The 25,072-nt window shown below is 33.9% G+C and overlaps 1 protein-coding gene across 1 annotated transcript in view; it reads left to right on the top strand.

The window, feature by feature from the left end:
- Rpn8 (regulatory particle non-ATPase 8) overlaps nt 1-24,785 on the top strand; it is a 30,064-nt gene extending 5,279 nt beyond the window's left edge. The window contains exons 2-5 of the mRNA XM_089097306.1: nt 4,080-4,172; nt 11,319-11,497; nt 16,794-16,997; nt 24,386-24,785. Coding sequence (XP_088953432.1) covers nt 4,080-4,172; nt 11,319-11,497; nt 16,794-16,997; nt 24,386-24,715 — 806 coding nt within the window. The 3' untranslated portion in view covers nt 24,716-24,785. The remainder of the gene's footprint in view (nt 1-4,079; nt 4,173-11,318; nt 11,498-16,793; nt 16,998-24,385) is intronic.
- Nucleotides 24,786-25,072: the final 287 nt, after the last annotated feature.

Raw genomic sequence — 25,072 nt, 5'->3', positions numbered from 1 at the left:
TGAAGGAAGTAGTCCAGAAGAAGAAAGCACATCAAAGAGATAGTCACATTCATCACTTGATCCAATATTTAACATATTACAATTAAATTCTCCCAAAACAAAAAAAGGTTTTTTAGAGAAAGTCCCCACACCAGAAAGCTGATCAAGCAAATCGCAGAACAGATGTGTTGGAAAAGGAGGGGGCTTATAAAACAAACAAACAGTATTACATGCAAACTGGCTTTTCAGATCAATGACAAGAGAATAAACTGTCCTACTATTTGACACTACTGATGTAAACCAGGATTCAAGGTCAGACCTTCTTCTAAACTCAATATCAGACTTTAGAAATAAAGAAATACCCCCTGAGCACTTTGTTACCATTCTGGAGATATGGACAGCAACATAACCATGCATATCATTGGCTGTAAAATTTTCACCATGAGATAACCATGTTTCTGTTAAACCTATTACATCAAAAGGGTAAGAATTATCAGACCAAAAACACGATTTCAGACAATCCCACTTATCTCTTATCCCATGCACATTCAAACAAAATACATTGAAGCTACTATTTAAAGACAGTGAGGATATAATTTTATCACAATAATCAATGGTAGTGTGATAATTGCAGTTAGAATTAACCATGGATTCAAGGAGAGGGTCAAGTGTGTGAGTCTCTTGTTTACCAGCTCTACTTGGTTGATCAAATATAACTGTATTAAGAATAGAAGAATTCAAAAGAAAAGAGAAATCACCCGTAATTATCACATATAATAAATGCACATATAGAAATATCAGTGGGATGGCACAAATTATCCAAAATATTGGACCAAAGTATAATGTGACACCATTTGCTGCATAACCTATATATAACCTATGCTAACCTAACCAAAATATCAACTAAATATTTAAATAAAATATAGCTACATTGTATTTTCCAACCAAACCAAAGCTATTTTGTCTGGTATAAAGAAGTTGCTTGACCAGTTTCTGGTCATGTGTTTGTGTAATTTGCACCCCAAATTCTCAAGTGTTTCTCATAAAATACAAAAGTACCCATACTTTAGTCTGTAGACCCATCCCTGAAAGATTCATTTTCCTAACTTAACCCCTTTCCAGGATAGCAAATTGTAGCTAAACTAGAATTTTAATAAAAACATTAAAACAATGAAATTCTTATTTTAGTTTGTCATTGCCAGTAATTGCAATGTAAGGTAATTTTTAGATAGATATTATATATATATATATATATATATATATATATATATATATATATATATATATATATATATATATATATATATATATATATATATATATATATATATATATATATATATATATATATATATATATATATATATATATATATATATATATATATATATATATATATATATATATATATATATATATATATATATATATATATATATATATATATATATATATATATATATATATATATATATATATATATATATATATATATATATATATATATATATATATATATATATTTAAATGATTTTAAATAATATATTTATCTAACTCAGTTCTGTTGCAGTCATAGGCCTAATATTTAAGTCAAGAATTGCATTAGCTTCAATGAAAATATTTTTAAAATAATATTTTCATCATAAAATTTTATTAAGGCAAGAATCATTCCTGATTTATTCCTGAAAAAAAGTTATTGCAAGCCCAAATAGGCCAAATTTGCACTTAACAAATTCAAAACTAAAAGCTGTTGAATATGGTTGAAAGATAAAAATCCTTTTGTTGTTTTTGTAACTATTTAAAAAAAAAAAAATCTTGCACCAAGATTACTAAAAGTAAAATGCAATGTTCGGATTTTATAGGAAAACATGAAATAACAAAGTTCAGATCAATCCACAAATTTTACAAGCAAATGAAATTAGTGTTTTCAGCTATTCACAATAACTTTGTTCTATTAAGTACTTGAATACTAGAGAGTCAAATAATTTTTAATTTGTGGTTAAATGAATATGATAAGGTAAAATATGGTAATGATTAGGTTCAATTTGGTACGGCAGTATACTAGATACCAGCTGGTAGAAACTTGGTCAGTAGAAACGCAGCCTTCATGCCATCATTATCACAATAGTCTTTAATTGTCCCCTTAGTGCATGTCACCAGGGTGCCAAACTAACCACCTAAAGAACTAACAAAATCTACTTGAAACAACTACAAATTAATTTAAATGGCTGAAAATAATACAATTTTTTGCATCTATATAAAGTTTATGCATATAGCCACATTTCTATTTTTCGGCCTAAATGCCAAAATATGTTGAATTAGTGATGCATGTGCTTAAAATGAACAAGAATTTCTAGTGTTACAAGCCAACCATGATTCTGAAATATATTTAGTTTTTTTTTAACAAACAATAAATGCAGAGCAAAAATCTTTGCATAAACTCCAAAAAGGCATAGCTATTTCTGCATCATGAAAGTATCATTTTTTGAATTCCAACTTTGGTTTGAGATTTTCCACAGAAACTGTAAAAATCTACCTTTTTAAATTTTTGGTTACTGTATCAAACTTAAGAAATAATCAACAATATACATTTGTAGAAAACAGGGTGCAACTCTTTCTATTCAGCCAAATTTGTCACCTTGATTAAGTAATTCAATTGGATTTTTCATAAAAAATATCTGGAATTTAATAGATCATAAATTAGAATACAGCAACAATGTCTACAAACAACTGCAGAAATATGTGCCTTATGTATTTTAGCAAGTATTTCATTTTTTTAAATAGATTATGTTTGAAACTGCTGTTGTTTTATAAGAAAAAGGCAACAAAAATCTGAAACTAGGAAAAATTTAATTAGACAAATAACCTAAAAGCATGCTCAGTTAGATGAAATATTGATAAGGTAGTACCATGTAAACTGGAACCAAGCCAGCAAAAGGTCCATTACCTTATACCATGAATACAAATATTCTCTGTAGTCTTGATGCTATTACAGGTATTTTAGGAAACACATGTTTATTCCCTCTTCTAAAGTAAATGTTTCAACACAAATATTTGCACTTTCTTTTATTTAGATAATTTCCATTTATTAGGTTATCTGGGTTATATCTAGTGCAGCTGCACCCCCCCTCAATAACTAGATATAGCAATTGATCTTATCCCAAATTTGCTGATGTTGTTGCTTTGCATTATTATTTTCTTTTTTTCATTGTTATTTTCTTCATAGTACTCATTTGAAGAAAAACAAACTTTTAGATATAGCCTAGGACTATATCATTGTATTGGGAAAGTGTTTTATAACACGTTTTATTTTATCTGGATAGTCTTCACAAAAACCCTTACAACTCAATTTCAAACTATACTACAAAATTATCATCATTTTGGCAAAATTTTACAATCCTTATTTTAATTTTTTGCATTAGCTCTCACCTTTGCAATTGCCAAATCTAGCAAAAATTTCTATGCAAATCATGTAATATCTTTACCTTTGATTTGTGCATCCTTTTTGTTCTTCTTCTAAAGAAGGAGACTCCACATTAAGCAAGCTTACTGTAGGCTAATGAAAGTTGCAAATCAACTTTGATAGCATTCTGGAATTTTGATTGCATTCTGAAGTTTACTTACTTTATTGTGCTACCAATAGGACCAGGTATTTTCCTGCCCTACTTGACATCTGAAGTCCAGATTTTTTATGGCAATTTGTTGAACTTTAAGCTTCCCAGACAAGTTCCTCTTAGGGCATTTAGATATTTGCAGTTCTTATAATAGAATTCCACAAAGGCTGTAGCATTTTTACTGTTCAATGAAATTTGTATTAAATACAAATTAATTGTATTTAATTTTACATTTAATAAAAACCAGGCGTCTCGAAATTTAATACCAGTTGACATCGAAATAACATAATCAGTTTGCTTTCAATTTTGATTTAGCTTGTTTGTTTGAAAATTTAAGAAATTTAAATATTCAAGGATACTTGAATGAACTTTTGAAAAGAATGCTGGATGTGTATTAACTCTAAATTGTGGCAATCTTTATCAATATTTTGTCAATCTGATGAAATATGAAATGGTTGAAATAATTCATGATTTTTTCTCTTTTAGTACCTTTTGATGAAGATGAAAAAGACAAGTCTGTTTGGTTCTTAGATCATGATTATCTAGAGAATATGTATGGAATGTTCAAAAAAGTCAATGGTATGCTGATTGTTATGCTATATCTTGTATGCCACTATTTCTGTATAACTAAAGCTAGTCTTCAATATCAGGGGTATACATTGTGAAGAACATTTGAAAAGCTTTTATCAACCTTTTTAGATAAAAAAAAGTACTCCAGATTTGTTTGAGGATAAACACCAAATGAACAGGAAAGACACAAATAACTTTAGGATGCTGAAACTCAGACTCCTGATAAGCCTTGAGCATCATTTGTGCTTTACTAACAACAGTATATTTTATTTTTTATATTTATTAGTTTTGACTTTTATTCTTCTCTAAGACAAAAACATTTTCTTTTCTGAGATTCAAAGGAAAGTTACCATGGCCAAAGGCAAGTTTTCTTACCGCTGTGCTATTAAGTCTTGTATAACAATGTTTATTTTATAATTTTTGCTGTGCCTAATCACCCATTTATGTTGTTTTATCATGCAGGAGGGGGAATTTGGTGTTGTTTTATTCCTCTGTCTTCAGAAGTGCATATACTGGTAAAACTTGGAAGTAATTGATCAATCATTCGAAAGTGGTAATGGCTAACCTATATAACAAATGTATATGACAAGCAGAAAAAAACTTGGGATTAAAAAAAGTCAGTGATTCAAAGGAAAAGGGTTTAAAAACTGAACAGCATTTCAAACAGTTTTTCTTTTTCTTATTGTAGAAAAAGATTAACAGAAAAGGTATAAAAAAGGTTTAAACCTTTTCTAGAAAAGGTTTTGCAGAAAAGGTTAAAAAACTGAACTGCATTTCAAACAGTTTTTCTTTTTCTTATTGTAGAAAAATTGTCTTATTTTCTTATTGTGTATCAACAGATTGAATGCTGCTAAAGATTCCAGAATTTTTTCCCAACATAAGTATACTTCTTAGTATACCCCAACATAAATATATGAATTTCAATTCCTTGAAATTCATTTTTTTAGATGCAAATGAGAGTGGTTTTGGTTTCTTAAAGTATTCTAAGTTTTAATTCTAGTTAATTATATCTATGTAGGGTAAGGGGAAAGCAGAAAATACTTACTGAACACCCACAACCCCTCCCAAAGTTTCCAATACTGATAGTTTATCACCGATTCTAGTGATTTTATTTCATGCATTGGAGATTTTTTTTGTATGTTTTGTAAAATTAGATAATTCTTTGTTATTTTTACCTTAAATTGCAGCTTGTAGCAATCTAAGGATTTTCCTTGTGAAGCTCCAGAGTTGATGATTTAAGTTGTTTTCATTGTTCTTTAGCGATCAGGTGCAGTTGGATGAACAGTAGCGCTTCCCAGTTGAGTTTACACTCCCTCAATGACCACTCAGCATCCTCCGTTTGTTTGAAAATGTCAACAGGTTCTACAGTAACTGTGTCTTTAAAGTTTATCCCAACTGTTGACAATTCTTCAGGAATAGAATTGAGTGCAAACTCTGGATAGGATAGACTGCTTAACCAGTTTCAGCTGATGGCCTCTGATTCTTGAATTAGGATCAGCAATAGGAAATAATGATGGGAGAGTGTTGGCCTTCATTAGATTGTAGGTTAGAATGGCATCACCTCTATTTCTCCTGTATACAAGTTGGGAGTTTCAGCTTAGCTAGTCTTGCAGGGTAAGAAAGCTCCCACATGCTGGACATCACTTTGGTGGCACGTAGCTGCTAAACTCTTATGTCTTTTTTTAAAATATGAGGAGGCTACAGACATTCCGACTTTAACCTTGGGTCAAACTAGTATGTTGTACAGAAGATTAATGACTATTGGGGAACAAGTGGAAAGGCTATCCTTAATCTTCCCCAGAGTTGAACTAGCACCAACAGCAGAATTTTTAGCATGGGTGCTGAGTTTTAATTCATTGTATGCATGAATTAATTCGAATATATTCGTTTTATCCAAATACTTGGTCCCTTGGTCTTATGTAGAATGGTAACTTGAAACTAGTATTCATGAAGAATTAACTAATGTTTAGAATAGAATCTAACATATCTTTATGGTTTATGCAGTATTGTTTCACCTAAAAAATTTCCGCTGCTCTTAGGTTGTGGTCTTACATTTTACAGTCTCACCTTATTTGTGTTCTTAGATTTCTTTTAAAAAATGCTACTCTTGTCGTTTAAGAAGTGAGTTTTGCACCAATAACACATGCAATCAAAGGAACTTTTGACTTTCAATCTGACATATTGTGTTATTAGAGAAGGTGATAGTAGACACAAAGGTTGGGCTGCCTCCCAGGCACTAAATGCCTGAGTAACAAGAAAAATTTTTCTCAATGTTGCTTGTCCAAGTTTTTGCTAGAAATTACCCCTGCGTTTCTTTCTTTGAAAGTTTTCTTAGAAATTCCAATCAAAATCTTTGTCCTTTGCTAAAAAGAAGAAGCTTGAACTGGTATGTAAATAAGGTTATTTTTTTTAGACACGTAGCTACTTGAATGACAAGTAGGCTACTGATTTATAGACTTTTCTGGTGCATATTAGTCTTAAAATTCATTTTAGTAAAATTTATTTTATTTTATATGAAAATAAACAACAGAGTCAAACTCAAAACGAGCAGAAATTAATATGAACTGGGTTCGAAACTCTTATGCTCTCTAAAAATCTCAGTATAAGTTGTACTTTACTGAAAGAAATTCAAATGAATTTATTGAAAAAAATGCACATTGTCAGTTTAATATACATATGCTGATATTTATTCCTTAAAATCTTAATTAGTTTTTCATTTCTTAAAGTTGTAAAATGAAAACATTTAATTATTTTTTTTCAGTAAAGTACAAATTATATTCTGGCTTTTAAAACGTGTAGGGGTTTAGAACCCTACTCATATTAATGACTTCTCTTTTTGAGTTTGACTGTTGTTTATTTTCATGTCTGTGTGGTTTGGGTTGTATTTATTTATTGATACTGTGTAGTGGTAGTTGTATGTCTAGTAGATTCAATTGATTCTATTTTTTTTCATTGTTGGTTTAATGGGAGTTCTTAAATTTTTTGGAAAAATTATTTTGTGGAAAAATTTTTTTTCAATTAATTTCTGTTCGTTTTATATTGATATAGTCATTTCCAAGGAAAAAGACTGGGTCTCTTCCATAGTTAAAACTACCGTCCCTTCCATAGGATCCTTATGTAACACCTGGGTAAACCTTTCAACCCTTGCCTCTAATATCTGGAGTTTATTTAAACCCCAAAAGCTTTGTTGTATGACATTTAAACTATTTTGAATAGAATGGCTATCTCAAAATTTCTATTAGATGCATTTCAGGACAATACGACGTGTTTGTGTGGGGAGGGGGGTTAGCTGCCTTCCAACCACTTTGACTCATAAAATGACCACTAGAGCGTCTGATTACGAATACAATGGGCACCCTCCGAACTCTATATGACCATGCTTTTTATAAGAACCTTATATGCCCCCAGGGCATAACTTACAACCTTTGCCCTGAGGGCTGGGGGGATTTGTTATCCTCAAAGACATAATTCCCAGACCTTTCAAATACGTTGAACAAAATGGCTATCTCAAAATTTTGATTGGAAGTGTTTGGGGAAATGATGGGCGTGGGGGGGCATATACACTCTTATCACTTTTGACCAACAAAAATAGCACTAGCCCTCAATTTCCAATCGAATGAGCCCTTTTTGAAGCTTCTACGTCAAAATTTTCTATAAAACCCAACTTACAACCCTTGTCCTGAGGGCTATGGGGGGGGGTTGTCATCCTCAAAGACATAATTTCCAGAATTTTCAACAACGTGAAACAAAATGTCAATACCAAAATGCTGATCGAAAATGTTTGGGGAAATGTTGGGCGGGGGGTGGGGGCGATTCTCCCTCCAGTTACTTTTGACTATTAAAAAAGGGAATAGCCCTCTCAATTTCCAATCGAATGAACCTTTTTGAAGCTTTTACGACAACGCTTTCTATAAGAAAACCTTATATGCCCCCAGGGCAAAACTTACAACCTTTGCCCTGAAGGTTGTAGGGGGTTTTTCATCCTCAAACACGCAATTTCTGGACCTTTCAACTACATTTAACAAAATGGCTATCTCAAAATTTTGATTGAATGTGTTAGGGGCAATGGTTGGCGTGAGAGGGGGATTAGTTGCCCCCCAATCACTTTCGACTATTAAAAAGGGCACTAGCCCTTTCAATTTCCAATCGAATGAGCCCATTTTGAAGTTTTTACTACAATGCTCTATAAAAACCTTATGTGCCCCCAGGATATAACTTACAATTCTTGCCCTGAGGGTTTTTTTTTTGGGGGGGGGGGTGTAGGGGTTTGTCATCCTTAAAGCCATAATTTCCAGAACTTTAAACTACGTTGAACAAAATGGCTATCTCAAAATTTTGATTGGATGTGTTCGGGAAAGGGTGGACGTGAGAGGGGGATTAGTTGCCCTTCAATCACTTTCGACAATTAAAAAGGGCACTAGCCCTTTCAGTTTCCAATCGAATAAGCCCTTTTTGAAGTTTCTACAACAGCATTTTCTATCAAACCTTATATGCCCCCAGGGCTTTACTTGAACCCTTAACCTGATGGCTGTGACGGGGTTTGTCATCCTCAAAGACCTAATTTCCAAAACTTTCAACTACGTAGAAAAAATGGTTGTCTCAAAATTTTTATTGGATGTGTTTTGGGAAATGGTGGGCGTGATAGGGGGGTTAGTTGCCCTCCAATCACTTTCGACTATTAAAAAGGGCCCTAGCCCTTTCAATTTCCAATCGAATGAGCCCTTTTTGAAGTTTCTATGACAACACTTTCTAGAAAAACCTTATCCCCAGGGCATAACTTACAGCCTTTGCGCTGAGGGTTGTGAGGGGGTTGTCATCCTCAAAGACCTAATTTCCAGAACTTTCAACTACGTTGAACAAAATGGCTATCTCAAAATTTTGATTGGATGTGTTTGGGGAAATGGTGGGCGCAAGGGGGGGGGTTAGTTACTCTCCTATAACTTTTGACGATTAAAAAGGGCACTAGCCCTTTCAATTTCCAATCAAATGAGCCCTTTTTAAAGTTTCTACGGCAACCCTTTCTATAAAAACCTTGTATGCCCCCTGGGCATACCAGTGCAGGGCTTACAACCCTTGCACTGAGGGCTCTGAGGGGGTTATCATTCTCAAAGACCTAATTTCCAGAACTGTCAACTACGTTGTAAAAATGGCTATCTCAAAATTTTGATTGGATGTGTTTGTGGAAATGGTGGGCGTGAGAGGGGGGTTAGTTGCCCTTCGATCAGTTTCTACTATTAAAAGGGACACTAGCCCTTTCAATTTCCAATCGAATAAGCCCTTTCTGAAGTTTCTATGATAACGCTTTCTATAAAAACCTTATATGCCCCCAGGGCATAACTTACAACCCTTGCCCTGAGAGGTGTGGGGGGGGGGGTTATCATCCTCAAAGACATAATTTCTAGAACTTTCAACTACGTTGAACAAAATGGTTGTCTCAAAATTTTAATTGGATGTGTTTGGGGAAATGATGGGCGTGAGAGGGGGGTTAGTTGTTCTCCAAGCACTTTCGACTATTACAAAGGGTACTAGCCCTTTCAATTTCCAATAAAATGAGCCCTTTTTGACGTTTCTACGACAACGTTTTCAATAAAAACCTTATATGCTCCCATTGTATAACTTATTACCTTTGTCCGGAGGGTTCTGACGGGGTTATCATCCTCAAAGACCTAATTTCCAGACTTTTCAACTACGTTGAACAAAATGGATATTTCAAAATTTTGATTGCATGTGTTTGAGGAAATGGTGGGCGTGAGAGGGGGGGGTTAATTGTCCTCCAATCACTTTCAACTATTAAAAAGGGCACTAACCGTTTCTATGTCCAATCAAATGAGCCCTTTTTGAAGTTTTTACGACAGCGCTTTCTATAAAAACCTTATATGCCCACAGGGCATAACTTACAACCCTTTGGCCTGAGGGCTCTAGGGGGAGTGTCCTCTTCAAAGGCATAATCTCCAGATCTTTCAACTACGTTGAACAAAATGGCAATCTCAAAATTTTGTTTGGACATGTTTGGGGAAATGGTGTGCTTTGAAGGGTTGTTAGTTGCCTTCCAATCACTTTCGGCTATTAAAAGGGGCACAAGCCCTTCCAATTTCCAATCATTAGAGCCCTTTTCGAAGTTTCTACGACAACTCCTTCGATACGAAGTGCCCTGGTCTAAAACCAACCAAAAATACATTGTGCCAACATCGTTCTTTACTTAGGCAGCGCTATTGCGCTGCCTATCATTCCATGTGATGTAAGTGTAACTTTAACAGTTTTAGCATTTACAACATACATTGTAAATATCACTCACAGCTGTACATTTACCCTTGGTGGAAGACAAGGAATACCCCCCCCCCTTAAAATTTCTCCGACAGACTCCCTCTGCCTTATCAGAACAATGTAATAAGTATTGTTTAACAATAGGATTTAAGTATTTGTACCCACCTTCTCATAATAGAAATCCTCTTATGCAGCATCCCCCCTATCCTCCCTAAAGCCTGAATCTGTGTCAACCTAATTCTCTCTGTTGTTTTTTCTTTCTTTCTTTTCTGTCTTATTCAAATGCAGACCATAAGCATTAAAAGTTTGGGGGCAAATATTTTTCAGCTATTGTGTCACATGTAGCTAACATTATTTTCAGCTTTGTTTTATATTAGGTCATTACTCTTTATCTTGCGAGATTTTGGATACTTTTGTTGGTGATGGTGGCAACAATGAACCTCATTCCTGACAGATTTTGAGAAAGGGATGTTAAAATGTTCTAAACTGACATCATCTAGATGTACTAATTTCACTGACAGTGCCTATTTCTTGAGCAAGGCAGAGAAGTACGGCATTTAATTCGAAACCTGGTATTGTACATAAATGCGGTTTAATTATGGCTAGGGTGATGTCCCTTGTGCTGTTTCAAGTATTTCAAGTACAAGTATCAGAATCAACTTCATTTGATTCACTGGGAAGCCAATGACTTGTACCTAATTACCGTACCATTTCTTGTAATTTCATATTCACCTTTTTTAGCGTTTTTTTTTCAAATTTTTCCCTGCGTTAGTGACATTAGTAGTACCCTGCCTGTAATAAAAGTAGCTTATAATATACTACTTTAATATTTAGTATTTAATATAATGTCTCACTTTTTGTTTAATTATATTTTACCTTTTTACCCAATAGCAAAAGAGAAGATAGTTGGATGGTATCATACTGGACCAAAACTTCACCCTAATGACATTGCGATTAATGAGCTCATAAGAAGATATTGCCCCAACTCTGTGTTAGTTGTTATTGATGCTGAACCTAAAGGTGTGGGGTTACCAACAGAAGCTTATAGGGCTGTTGAAGAAGTCCATGATGTGAGTCTCTTATTTATCTTGAATTTTTTTTTCTATTTTGTATTTTCATGGGAAAAGTATTAGGCCTGTTTAGGCATCTACATTTTTTTTTTTGGGGGGGGGGTTGTTATTTCCTCAAAAATTATTAAAAAGCAAACTCCAGGAAAAGTATGGCATAAATCCTGAAAATCTGTACATTTTTAGAGGTGTGTGTCCAATGGCTACTCTTGCTTACATGCCCTGATTTTAAGAACAAGTGACTAAAAGCCCCCATAAGCCCCTTAAAAGCCTCTTTGAAATGTGTGTCAAAATCCTAGTTCTATTTGTTGTTGTATAAATTGAATATGTATGCAAGCTAAATGTCTCAAATTAAAAATCTACTAATATTGACAGCTCATTGCAGAACCAAGGCACCTGAGGGCTACATACCTATCAATTCTGCTCCTCCGCATAACTCTCCAGAACTTCACTCTTTACCTCGTCCCAGTGAATATTCTTCGTTACTAAAATCTTTCCTTATGACTTCTTCCCACCCCAGTTGAGGACGTTCTGTTTTTTTTTTTTTTTTTTTTATCTTTTGGCGTTTTTGCTTTTTGTGAGTGTCAAAGAGCAAAGTTTTTGGCAACCTCTTATTCTTCTGCTGTAAAAGCTCACCTAACCGTCTTAAATTTTGTTTTAGAAAAGAAAGTGGGGTCATTGTTTGATGTAGAGTCATTCAAGTAAGTATCTAAAAGTATCGTTAGACGATTCAACTGAATGACATCTCGACTTTTCAAATTACCCAGGTTTCAGTCTTATTTAGTGAGTGCTATTGCTATGGCTTTTAGTATCCTAGTCTTTCTTCCATAGTTAATCTTTCTGTTCTCTGGAACTTTTTCAATTGTTATTCCACTTTGCGTTTTTGCTATTCTACTTCTTATATCTTTACCACATCCATCATTCTTACAGATTATGTTACCTAGGTAAGTGAAGCTGTTCCCTTAGTCAATTTTCTCATAACCTACCATCGCCTCTTTGGTGTCTTTTCTTTTTAATTCAAGTAACTTAGCCATTATATTTCAAATGTATCTTGGACCCTGAAGTCTTAAGACCTTCAGAAAGTTGCTAACATGCTAGTGTAGAATATCCAAAATCATCTGCATGATCTAAGTTTGGGGAAGCATCACTATCACCTTCCACTTTAGGATCATTCCTTTACCATTCTCCTATACTAGCCACTCTTAGAATTTTAGCCCCCCCCCCTTCGAATTCACATATTCTGCAACACTCCCCACTGACATTCATATATTGCAACGAACCACTTCAATTTCCATGCCCTTACTCAAGCCCATCTTCAATGTATTAAATTCAATCGTTCTTTTTCATTGAATAAAATCAAAGAAAATAACGACATAAAGGGAGCCAAAGGCGTATCCAGGAGTTTTGTTCGGGGGAGGGGGTACAAAAAATTTACAAAATGCATTAAAATTTGTCTTATGCATTTTTTTTTACTTTTTTACGAGTTGGCCACACATTTTGGGGGGTTCAGGTTCAATCCTGTTACCTATCTATACCATTTCCTGCGCTCCTTAGGACAAAGTTCACCAAAATAATCAATATAAGCAGGGGTAGGGCACAACCCCTCTTAACTCCTGATTCAACGTCCTAGTCAACTACTAACCTTACTTAAAACTTTAAAATAAGGACTATTCTCACAGTTAGGACCATTTATTTGAGCATTCGTATGGAAGATTACAAATGAAAGAAATATTATGGTACTAAGGGTAAAAGGCACAAATATAAAGGAATAAGCAAATAATTTTTTTTTTCTGAACTAGATGTAAGAGCTTGGGACTAGCAGTATGTCGTTTGTACTGTTGATGTCGGGAATCTTTTTATAAAAAATGGGATTATCCTTTGAATGGACAAATGGCCAATCTAGTATTAATCCTCAGGATTTAAAAAAAAGAAAAAAAAAACACAAAATCCCATAAATGAATGTATTTGTTGAAGGCGTAGTGCAACTTCAAAACATGGTAAAAAAAAAACTCACCCAATAAAATTTACCCCATAAAGCATGGGTCGGCAAGCTTTTGTTGTAAAAGGGCCAAAATTTTACGTTGGGATTTCACACAGGCCGCACTTAGGTCATATGTCATCACACTGTATTCTAGTATTGTAGGTACACTATAATAAGTAGAGTACATCTACAATATTTCTATAAAAATATTTTAGGTTTAAAAATAAATCGTTTAATGTATATTTTTACTACATTTATTGTAGTTAATACAATCAATGATATTTTTGTTGTTGCTTTTGACTTTTTTTTTTTACATTAGCTTGTATTTTTGTAGTAGAGACGTAGAATATTGCGTCTAAATGTATGTCCGTTAACCGAGAACAGTGTTTCTTTTTCGATAATTCAGAATTGAAAAAATATATGTAGTACCAAACATACTAATTAATTGCTCAGCAAACCTTTTTAATTCCTTGTAGTTTTCAGAAGGCGAACTTCCATATGCGTCCACTAAGTTGTTTTTTTCCTTAAAAGCTATTTTAAGCGTGGTATCACTTTGCAAATCTATCACCTTGATCCACTGCGAAGGGGTTTTCGAAAATATCCATCTTATGTGAGATCTTTGTGAAATCAGGAACCCGATTTTCAAACTCAGTTTGTACTTGTATTAATGCACTTTTCATTTAAGTATTTTGCCAAACACAATTTAAATCAGATTCTTTTACTCCTTTCTTGTAATTTGGAAAATGATCGATCGATGGGAATATATCCTTGAGGCGATGAATAAATTTTCAAAAACAGATCTTGACTGCCCCAACTGGATGGTGAGACTCCACCTGCTGAGTTTGCTGGAGCACCAGTCGGCATGTGAGGCTGAAAATTTTTCCTTGGAAATATAAATTAAGATGGTAAATACTGACTGCTTGCAGAAACAGTCCCGACCATGGTCACAAGGACAGATCTCTGATGATGTTGCCTTGCACAATATCATCTGACCCCTCTCCCTAAACACTTTAGGAAGAACATGAACTGTGGTCACATAATTTTTATCTCAGTTGTATATGTTACTTGCATTAAACTGGAGCTTTTATAGAACTGACTTCGGGTTTGAGAAGAACTGCTCAATGTTGACTCTGTTAAAAATCGTTGCATGACCCAAGCTTGTGGGCTCAGGCTTGCGTAGTAACAGTTGAGGATTTTAAGCTCGAAAACCTACCAACGAGTACCCCTGTCTTTTTGGCATTGCTCCAGTTTGAGGGATTGTCTTGTTGTTTGCTATAGCAAAGTACTTGATACAGTCAAAGTCATATCCAATGGCGATTGTAGTTACATTTAGTTGGGGACGCAGTCGCAATCAGTCACATTCACCAGTATTTGCAGTTGCAAGTAGTCACAAATTCAAGATAAAAAACAGTTAAAAGCAGTCACAGTTTGAAAAAGTCACAATAGCAGTAGTACTAATTGCAAAAGTAGTAGCTGTAGCACCCCTCAAACGTTCAAGTTATTGCTTTCAGCAGTTTTTCAGATATTGTTCATATGCCCTTTTGACAACCTGCATGCATAGAGTACATATTGATTTTGTTCAATATACTTGGCAATATCCCTTGATAGTTTTACCTTAGTGTCCTCAGACATCCCATATATATTGCCGATAGACCATTTCATCATTTATATTTAGTTGTAAATCCCCCTCAAGAGGTCCCTAAGTTTCAACTTAATACCTTTATCTATTCCTAAGATGCCGTAATATGCCCTTATGACAAACTTGGACGGACATAGAGTCTTTTGATTTAGTTCAATATCCCCAATAATATGCTTTGAAACTTCCAACGTACCCCCCTTTTTTTCCTGCGATACTGCACATACACCCTTATGATAATCTGGATATGTATTGTAACTTTTGATTTAGTTTTTCTCCCCCTCTAGTTTCCCGGAAAATGGAAAATTAATACCTATTCGGTTCATGAGATATTGTATTTGTGCTCCTTTGAGAACCTGGATGTACTTAAACACTTTTGAAAAAAAAAGTTACTTTCGATTTTGTAGATGGGTTTCATCTGGTACATGCTGGGAAATGTCCCAGTGTGTACCATATTTTCCCATCCCCCTATATACCAGATGACACCCATCTGCAAAATCAAGCGTTGTTTTTTCTTCTGAATGTTTCGCCACGAGATGAACACCTCACATGACCTAATTTGGCTTTCATTTCGTACCCCAAGCGCTAAATTTTACTGAACTAAAAAAGAATAAACGTAGAAAATCGAAAGACAAAGTATTTTTGGGGGTGTATTTCCCAAACTTTAAGAAAGGTTTGCTCAAAATAAAAAATTGTGACATACCAAAACAATTGGTCTGGATTGGATTGTTGAAAATCAAACAAACTATGCTAGATGAGGCTTACGGATTTTTTCGAGAATGCTAGATGGCACCCCCTTTCACTTCGTTGTGTATTGGTATGGTGAGTAATATGGTCCGTCAGGTGCGTTGCGGCGCGGGTCTGGCGGGCCGCATGCGGCCCGCGGGGTGCCGACCCATGCCATAGACTATCCAAGGAAGGGCCTCACTTAAGAATTGTCTCGGGAGTCTCCGAGGAAAAAAATATTCATTGCTATTGAAAATTTTGAGCTTTTTTACGCATATTTTAAAGCATCTGATGCCTTCTCTAAAATAACTTAAAGAAGTATGTTTTCTATGTAAAAAAAACTATTTCTGAGGACAAATAAGGTTAATGACTATTGCATAATATCGATTAAAGAGAGTCAAGTAGCATCAAAGTTTTTTTGTTTTTAATTTTAAGTTTATACTAAATTTGAGGACAAGTAAGCTAATCACAATCGCCTGATATTAATAAAAGAAAGTTAGATGGGATCGAAATTCACTTGCGATTCTTCTTAAGTGTTAAAGTTCAAATCTTTCAAATCCAAGTCTGTAGCAGAATTATCTTTAATATTATTCTACGTAAGTGTTTTAAAGAAAAAAAAATCTTGTTAGAGAAGAAAGTATCAATTCCAAAAAAAAGAAATCAGCTTTTTGGAATTTAAAATTTGAACAAAAAGAAGTCAACTCCCTAATGTGTGATATAGTTAAAGATATGATTTCAGTTATCCCTTTAAGAACTGAAGAAACAAGTAAATGAAATTTGCATAACGTTAAAAAAAGAAAGTCGGAGGGGGTTAGATTTCTAATTGCAACTAGTAAGATGCGGTTTTTTCTATAAATAATTCGGTAATTGTTGAGAACAACTCAAATATCTGAATAATATCTCCAGAAAATTTTACTGACAAACAAGAAATTTGAAGGATGCTTGTCTATTTACAGGATGGTACACCAACAACCAAAACCTTTGAGCACATCCCTAGCGAGATTGGTGCCGAGGAGGCTGAAGAAGTTGGAGTGGAGCACCTCCTTCGAGATGTAAAGGACACTACAGTTGGTTCACTTTCTCAACAAATCACTGCTCAGCTTATTGGTCTCAAAGGATTATTTAAACATGTCCAACAGATTAGCTCTTACCTACAGCAGGTGTGATAATTTCTATTCCATTTATTATGTTTAACTTGCGCTGCTGTGCAAAAAAATGTCGTAAGCCATGCAACTAGAAATAACGAAATTTTTAATTATAAATATCCAAAATAAAATGCGGGAAAACGAGTTTCTGATGAGGATATTTTGATATTCGAATTTTTTTCAAATTTTTGGAATAATTCAAATATTATGATTTTGAATATTTTGAAAAATATTCAATATTTTGATATTCCCAAATTCGAATGTGAATACATAAAATGATAGATATACCGTTGTTAAGAGAGTTTGCAAAAAAAATTCGATAAAGAGTGAATTTATATTGTCTTTGACTTTATTTTTAAAGTCAATACTTAATTTTGGAAATTTTACTCTGTGCAGGTGGTGTTTGTGCAAGAAAAATCAAAATGATTGAATTATCGGACGAACTTTGATATTTTAAAATATAGTATTGATTTTAAGCATAATGTTAGATATGACTTTTTAACCCTTCAATGAGATTGGCCAGACATGTTGTCTGGCAATATGAAAGCTCCACCAGTATAGTTTTCTCCTAGAAGCTAATAAATTTACTCGTGTTGTTTTTCGTCTTCTGAAAAAATACTAGAAAAAGTGAGATCTGTACAGGATTTTCATTTTCCTACTGATGATTGTTAATTATATTTTTTTTTTACTTTTTTCCATTCGCAATCTGAAGCTATAATTTATTAAAGATGATTGTTTTATGTCTGTACATTATTTCGAGTGCGTTTCAGCATAACTTAGTTACTTATCCACTATTCAAGATTACTTGACGTTTCTTAATAATTGTGCCACAGATTACAAGGGTAAGTACCATAGAACGGGATAGACAAGTGTCAGGATTAGTTATTACACTTAACCAGGCAAGGAGCTAATAATTGGTTTCGAAGATAATTTCGGACCACACTGCCTTTCCATGACGATAAAAGTTCAAATAGGCATAAAATCCTTTTAATAGACAGTGATTTTCCCAAACAGTGATAATATTTCACAAAAAATACTAGACATTTCAGTCACATATGCAGTGACCGTCACCAGTACTAAAACTGAACTAAAACAATTAAAAACAATAGTTTATATACGAAATAAAATAAAACTAATCTAATTCTTTTCAAAGCAAAAGCGGAAGCTAGTCTCCTTGACCTTCTTGGATCCGGTTCATTAGCGTTGAATGAACTAACACTTGGACACGGGTTAACTACATAGGGTAAATTGAACTTTACTCTGTCAGATTTTAATAAATTATTGTAGACGGAGTTCAACCCTAATTCAACTGTGTTTCGATTTAAAGCTATATTCTTGAATAAAATTTTCGCTATCTCAAGAGTTTAACGAAAATTTTGCTTTAAACCCTGGTCCTAGAACAACATAGAGACATTATCGAACAAAATCAAATGGTCTGGGAAATTAAAACTATGTTCCGAAAGCGTTGAAGTGAAATCTTCAGACTTAGAATCTTGCTTTAAAGCCGACGAAATAGAGTCTTTATGCTGTAATAATCTCATTTCAAAATTCTGGTTAGTACGTCCCACATATGAGCTTCTGCCAGTACATGGGATCTGATAGACCCCACTTTGTTACCCCAATGAATTTAGATCCTTCCAAGAATTTAGAAAATTACCCAAAGTATTATTACTCTTTAAAGCTACCTTTAGACCATTACTCTGTAAAATTCTTTTAAGTTATTCATTTAGTCCGGGTACATACGGTAAGGAATATAAAACAAACAAACAACTTTCTCCCGAGTTGTCTCCAAGGCTTCCTTAGAAATCTCAAGAAAATTTTTCCTTCTTTTTGAAAAAGTCTGGTTAGTTAACCACTCTAGATACATGCTACTTATTAGTGTTTTTCTGTAAAAAAAACAACAATTTCTCCTCAAAAAGTTTTGGAGAGCAAAAATAAAGATCCGGTCAGCTATAGAAATGATCAAGCCAATTTTTACTTGGCGAGCGTGACTGGAGCTATATGACAAAAATCTATTGTTATTTGTTGGTTTTCTGTAAATTTTAAAATCCAGACTATTTTCATTTTTAAAAAGAAGAATATCAAGAAAAGGAAGTTTACCATTCTCTTCTAATTCAACAGTAAACTTTAAACCCCCCCCTCCCAAACAATTAAGTTGTTCCAAAAATCCTTTTAATTCCTCCTCCCCATAATCCCATACTGAAATTATGTCATCCAGATACTCGCCCCAAAAAATATAAAAAAAAATATGAATCTAACGCAATTGTTTCAATATTTCCCACAAAAATATTAGCTAATAATGGAGATAAAGGGGCTCTCATCGGTAAACCAGTTACTTGTTCGAAATATTCCCTTCTGAATTAAAAAAAATAAGAGAACTTATTGCACAACCTTACTAAATACATAATTACAGAAACTTCCAAATCTGTTTTTCCACTAATCGAGTCCAAATTTCTCAACAGCGTTCTTTCTAGAAGAGTTTCGGCTGCTTTTACATCAATATTTGTGTATATTGATACGATGTCGAAGCGTGAAAGCAAAGAACTTGACAAAGATATTTTCCACAAAAATAATAGCTAATAATGGAGATAAAGGGACCCCCATCGGTAAACCATTTACTTGTTCAAAAAATTCCCTTCTGAATTGAAAAAAAAAAGAGAACTTATTGCCGAACCTTATTAAATACATAATTACAGAAATTTCCAAATCTGTTTTGCCACAAATCAAGTCCGAATGTCTTAACAGCTTTCTTTCTAGAAGTGTTTCGGCTGCTTCTACATCAATATTTGTGTACATTGATACAATGTCGAAGCTTGAAAGCTAAGAACTTGACGAAATTTCTACCTTTTTTCAGTTTTTCTACCAAATTCGAAGAATTCTTAACGTACGAAATTTGTATAGACAAAAGTGGTTTACAGATTGACACTAACCACTTGCTCAAAACACTTGTTGGTGACCTTGTACTTGACACAGTTGGTCGTAATGGTAAGTTAGGCCTATAGATTTTGAGAAGTCCATTTAACTTAGGGCACAAGGAACTGCTTGGCAGGCATTCGTAATAAAGTTGAGGTGTAATTTTTCCTTCATCCTTCAAACACTTTAATTCGTTCTTAAACTTACTTGTAAAAGAGTCTGTCGGATTTTACGATAACTTTTTGTATGTTTTTTCATCATTTGGTAAAATCCCTAATTTTGGTTCATAGTCCTCAGTATTCATCGCAACCAAAGTGTTACTCTTATCTGCTTTTCTAATGGTAATTAAACCATCCTTTTTTATGTTTTTTAGAATTCTTATGTCTTTCATGGTTGACTAGGAAATTCCGGTTTCAATAAAAAATTTGATGGTGATCTTTTACCTTTCCAGAGAACGATTGCTAAAAAAGTTTTCAAAACTATCAACAAATAATGTGGTAATACCTTCGTCAATTCTTGGACGAAGTGTGGTTAATTTTTCATAAAGAACTTTAACGACACAAGAACAATCGTGCTTGAAAAGGGTCCGAAATTTTTTTTTAAACCTGATAATATCTCCGTGGAAGGTATTATCTCTTCAATAGGAACATCTTTGTATAAAAACGCAAGCCTAATAAAAGATGTTAGCTTAGTAAGAGATTCTACCGTGAAAACGTTTTCTAATTTTGTATTGAAGCTGAGATTTCCTAGTATGACTATCAAAGACATAAGAATTCTAAAAAAGTTAAAAAGGATGGTTCAATTACCATTACAAAAGCAGACAAGAGTAACACTTTGGTTGCGATGAATACTGAGGACTATGAATCAAAATTAAGGGTTTTACCAAATGATGAAAAAACATACAAAAAGTTATCGTATAATCCGACAGACTCTTTTACAAGCAAGTTTAAAAACGAATTAAAGTGTTTGAAAGATGAAAGAAAAATAACACCTCATTTATTACAAATGCCTGCCATGCAATTCTTTGTACCCAAGTTATATGGACTTCCCAAATCCATAGGCCTGACCTACCATTACGACCAATTGTGTCAAGTACAAGGTCACCAACAAGTGTTTTGAGCAAGTGGTTAGTGTCAATCTGTAAACCACTTTTGTCTATACAAATTTCGTACGTTAAGAATTCTTCGAATGTGGTTGAAAAACTGAAAAAAGTAGAAATTTCTTCAAGTTCTTTGCTCTGAAGCTTCAAAAATGTATCAATGTACACAAATTTTGATGTAGAAGCAGCCGAAACTCTTTTAGAAAGAAAGTTGTTATGATATTTGGACTTGATTTGTTGCAAAACAGATATGGAATATCTGTAATTAAGAATTTAATAAGGTTGTGCAATAAGTTCTCTTTTTTTTTCAATTCAGAAGGGAATTTTTTGAACAAGTAAATGGTTTACCGATGAGAGTCCCTTTATCTCCATTATTAGCTAATATTTTTGTGGAAAATATTGAAACAATTGCGTTAGATTCATATTTTTTTAAATATATTTCTTGGGTCCGGTATATGGATGACATAATTTCAGTATGGGATTATGGGGAGGAGGAATTAAAAGGATTTTTGGAACCTCTTAATTTTTTTTTGTTGGGGGGGGGGGTTAAAGTTTACTGTTGAATTAGAAGAGAATGGGAAACTCCCTTTTCTTGATGTTCTTCTTTTAAAAAGCGAAAATAGTCTGGATTTAAAATATACAGAAAGCTGACAAATAACAACAGATTTTTGTCATAAAGCTCCGGTCACGCTCGCCAAGTAAAAATAGGTTCGATCATTTCTTTAACTAACCTGATCTTTAGTATTTGCTCTCCAGAATATTTGAGGTGAAGTTGTCTTTTCCAAGAAAAATACTAATTAAGTAACATGTATCCAGAGTGGTTAATTAACCAGACTTTTTCAAAAAGAAGGAAAAAGTTTCTAGAGATTCTAAGGAAGTCTTGGAGACAACTCTGGAGAAGGTTGTTAGTTTGTTTTTTATTCCTTAACGAATGTATCCCGGCTAAGTGAAAAACTTAAAAGAATTTTACAGAGTAATGGTCTAAAGGTAGCTTTAAAGAGTAATAATACTTTGGGTAGTTTTCTAAATTCTTGGAAGGATCTAACTTCATTGGGGCAACAAAGTGTGGTCTATCAGATCCCATGTACTTACGGAAGCTCATATGTGGGACGTACTAACCAGAATTTGGAAATGAGATAATTACAGTATAAAGACTCTATTTCATCGGCTTTAAAGCAAGATTCTAAATCTGAAGATTTAACTTCAACCCTTTTGGAACATATTTCTAATTTTCCTGACCTTATTATTTTGTTCGATAATGTCTCTTTGATTTCTAGGGACCAAGGTTTAAAGCAAAATTTTCGTGAAACTCTTGAAATTAAGAAAATTTTATTCAAGAATATAGCTTTAAATCGTGACATAAGGTAACTTGGTTTGAACTCTATCTACGCTAATTTGTTAAAATCTGATTGAAGTTCAATTCACCCAATGTAGTTAACCTCTGTCCAAGTCTTAGTTCATTTCAAGGCTAATGAACCGGATCCAAGAAGGTCAAAGAGACTAGCTTCCGCTTTTACTTTGAAAAGAATTAGATTATTAAACAATATTTAGTTTTATTTCATTTCGTATATAAACTATTGTTTTTAATTGTTTTAGTTTAGTTTTACTACTGATGACAGTCACTGCATATGTGACCGAAATATCTAGTATTTTTTGTGAAATTTTATCATTTTGTGAGAATCACTGTGTATTAAAAAGATTTTTATCTCTATTTGAATTTTATTTATAATTGGTTTCGAGTTTTTTTGACAGACTTCTGTTCTGCCCTATATTCGCACTAGAAAAAAAGAAACTTTCGCATGCTTAACTCATGGTCTACATAGCGCAAGTACTGATCTCTTGATTCTCTACCTTTGGGCGGTTGTGCTATGCGTGGTTGAGGACAAATCATCTGACGGTTCCCATTTTTTTTCTCCCAGATTTCCCCAGGTACCCACTCAGTCAAAGAAAGCCACACTGCTGACCCCCATCCCAAATAAAAAATCAGCAATGACATCATGATAATATTAGATACTTCAGACGCAAGAATGAAAAAGAAAGAAAGAGGAAGAGGCGCAGTAGGTTTAAGGATCAATTACAACACAAAATCATAGTTGCCCCAGTAGGCGCAATCTAGCAAAGAACGAACCACGCCCATAGTAACCAAAAAATGGAACTTATTAAAAAAAAAATCTAGTGAGAAAAAATTGCCGCAGGAATAATAAATATTATTTTGATTACTAGAGAAATAGCAGGATAAGTGATGCACTGCTGGACATAAAATGCTACCTACATTCCCCTTGCTCAAAGAAGGGTGTGGCAGGAGTTGAGTTCAATACAACAAGACAGATTTTGGTGCCAGCACTAGTGATTGTCTGTCCCAAAACTATCATACACTTTTCTAGTATAGGTTAAGGTTAGCTATTTTCCAGAATTTAACTATATATGTAAAGAAGTCTTTTTATCGATATTAAAGTGTTGGGGCGTTCCATGGTAAGAAACGGGAAATAGATGTAATTTAGTGTTTTATGGTTGTTCTTTTTATTGTGCGTGTTATGGCAATGGGTTATGATAACTCGAGGTTTGGTATTTAGTACACATCTGCTGCTAAAGCTGGTTATTATCCCCTTACTCTACTTATTACAAAATTTAAACTAAGTTTTTCTTAACCTGGTTTAATGAAGACTATTTAGAGAAATTCTGGCTTCGTTTATTTCTTTGTTAAAAGGTACAAATAAAACAAATACAACGTTGTCGATTCGAATTATAGAAGTCGAAAGAGATAATTTAGCTTGTTGTGTTTTCCTTTAGTAAAGGACTTTACCTTCACAAAAAGGTTATTATTCAGCTTTAAAAGTAAACAATACTGCGTTACATCTCTACCGGCGATGCTGATCTCTGTTTCATGGCCCTTCAGCCAGGAAGTGCAATGGGAGGCTGGGGGCTAGCCATCCTGTGCTTTCCCACGCTCTTCCTGTTTACCTTCTCCAGATTTCTCCAGGTGCCCGTTTAGAGTCGGGACAACTCTTGCTGAGCTTACAGAGTCACGCCAGACACCCGTTTTAAACGAAATAAGCAGAGACACCAGGACTCAAACTCCTATCCTCTCGGACAAAGGATGTAAAGTCTAACGTGCTAACCACTCGGCTAGGACGGCCCTATTCAGCTTTAAATCACCATTAATTTCCCAATTTTGAAATTAGCTCCGGTTTTCTTCTGTTATTTGTCAACTTTGTTGGTTTTATATAAGAAGTCAAAAAGTTTAATTTCTTTCCTAGCAAAAGCAAGTACTTCATGAAAGTTAGTGGGAAAACTTATATTGACAACTCTATAAGAATTAATTATTTGTGTAAACTGCTAATTGGCGTCGGCTTTTTCTTGTAGCATGTCTCATTTGTTTTTTGTATTTTAGGTTGTAGATGGTAAATTACCTGTAAACCATCAGATTGTCTATCAGCTTCAAGATATTTTCAACTTACTACCTGACGTCACCCAACCGCAATTTATAAAATCCCTTTTTATTGAAACAAATGATCAAATGGGAGTGTTGTACGTGGCAGCCCTTGCTCGTTCTATCATCGCTCTGCATAATTTGATTAACAACAAATTAGCTAACAAGGAATCTGAGAAAAAGAAGGAGGAGGGCACAAAGGAACCTAAAAAAGAAGAGAAGAAAGATAACAAAGAAGAAAAGAAAGATAACAAAGAAGAAAAGAAAGAAGGAGCTAGCACTAAGCTATAAGTTGTGATTTGGTCTTGTGTATATACTTTTATTAATTTCGAAGAAAAAAGAAGAAAATTCATGATCTAAAGTTAGAGTCTTCTTGTTCTAAAACTAATGTGCTAGGAACTAACGGGGCGTGGCTAATATTTTGTAATTCAAGAGAAAATGTTTTTCTCACTGCTTCGTTGTTGTACTTGAAAAGGTCAAACTTTCTAAGGACATTAGAACAAATTGGAAAATGTATTTTCGGTTTTACACCATTTTCAATGACCAGTTGTATGGTAAGATACCTTGTAGTCTGTCATATAATCCACTCTTTAGCGGCTAAATCATTGTAAAATATCTATTACACCACCTAGAAAGTGGATTGTCTCA

This window comes from Artemia sp. Qi Xiang Cuo, chromosome 11, assembly GCF_049724085.1.
Source record: "Artemia sp. Qi Xiang Cuo chromosome 11, ASM4972408v1, whole genome shotgun sequence".
NCBI lineage: Eukaryota > Metazoa > Arthropoda > Branchiopoda > Anostraca > Artemiidae > Artemia > Artemia sp. Qi Xiang Cuo.
Note: the sequence above shows the minus strand (reverse complement) of the source record. Positions and strands in the feature narration are given on the sequence as shown.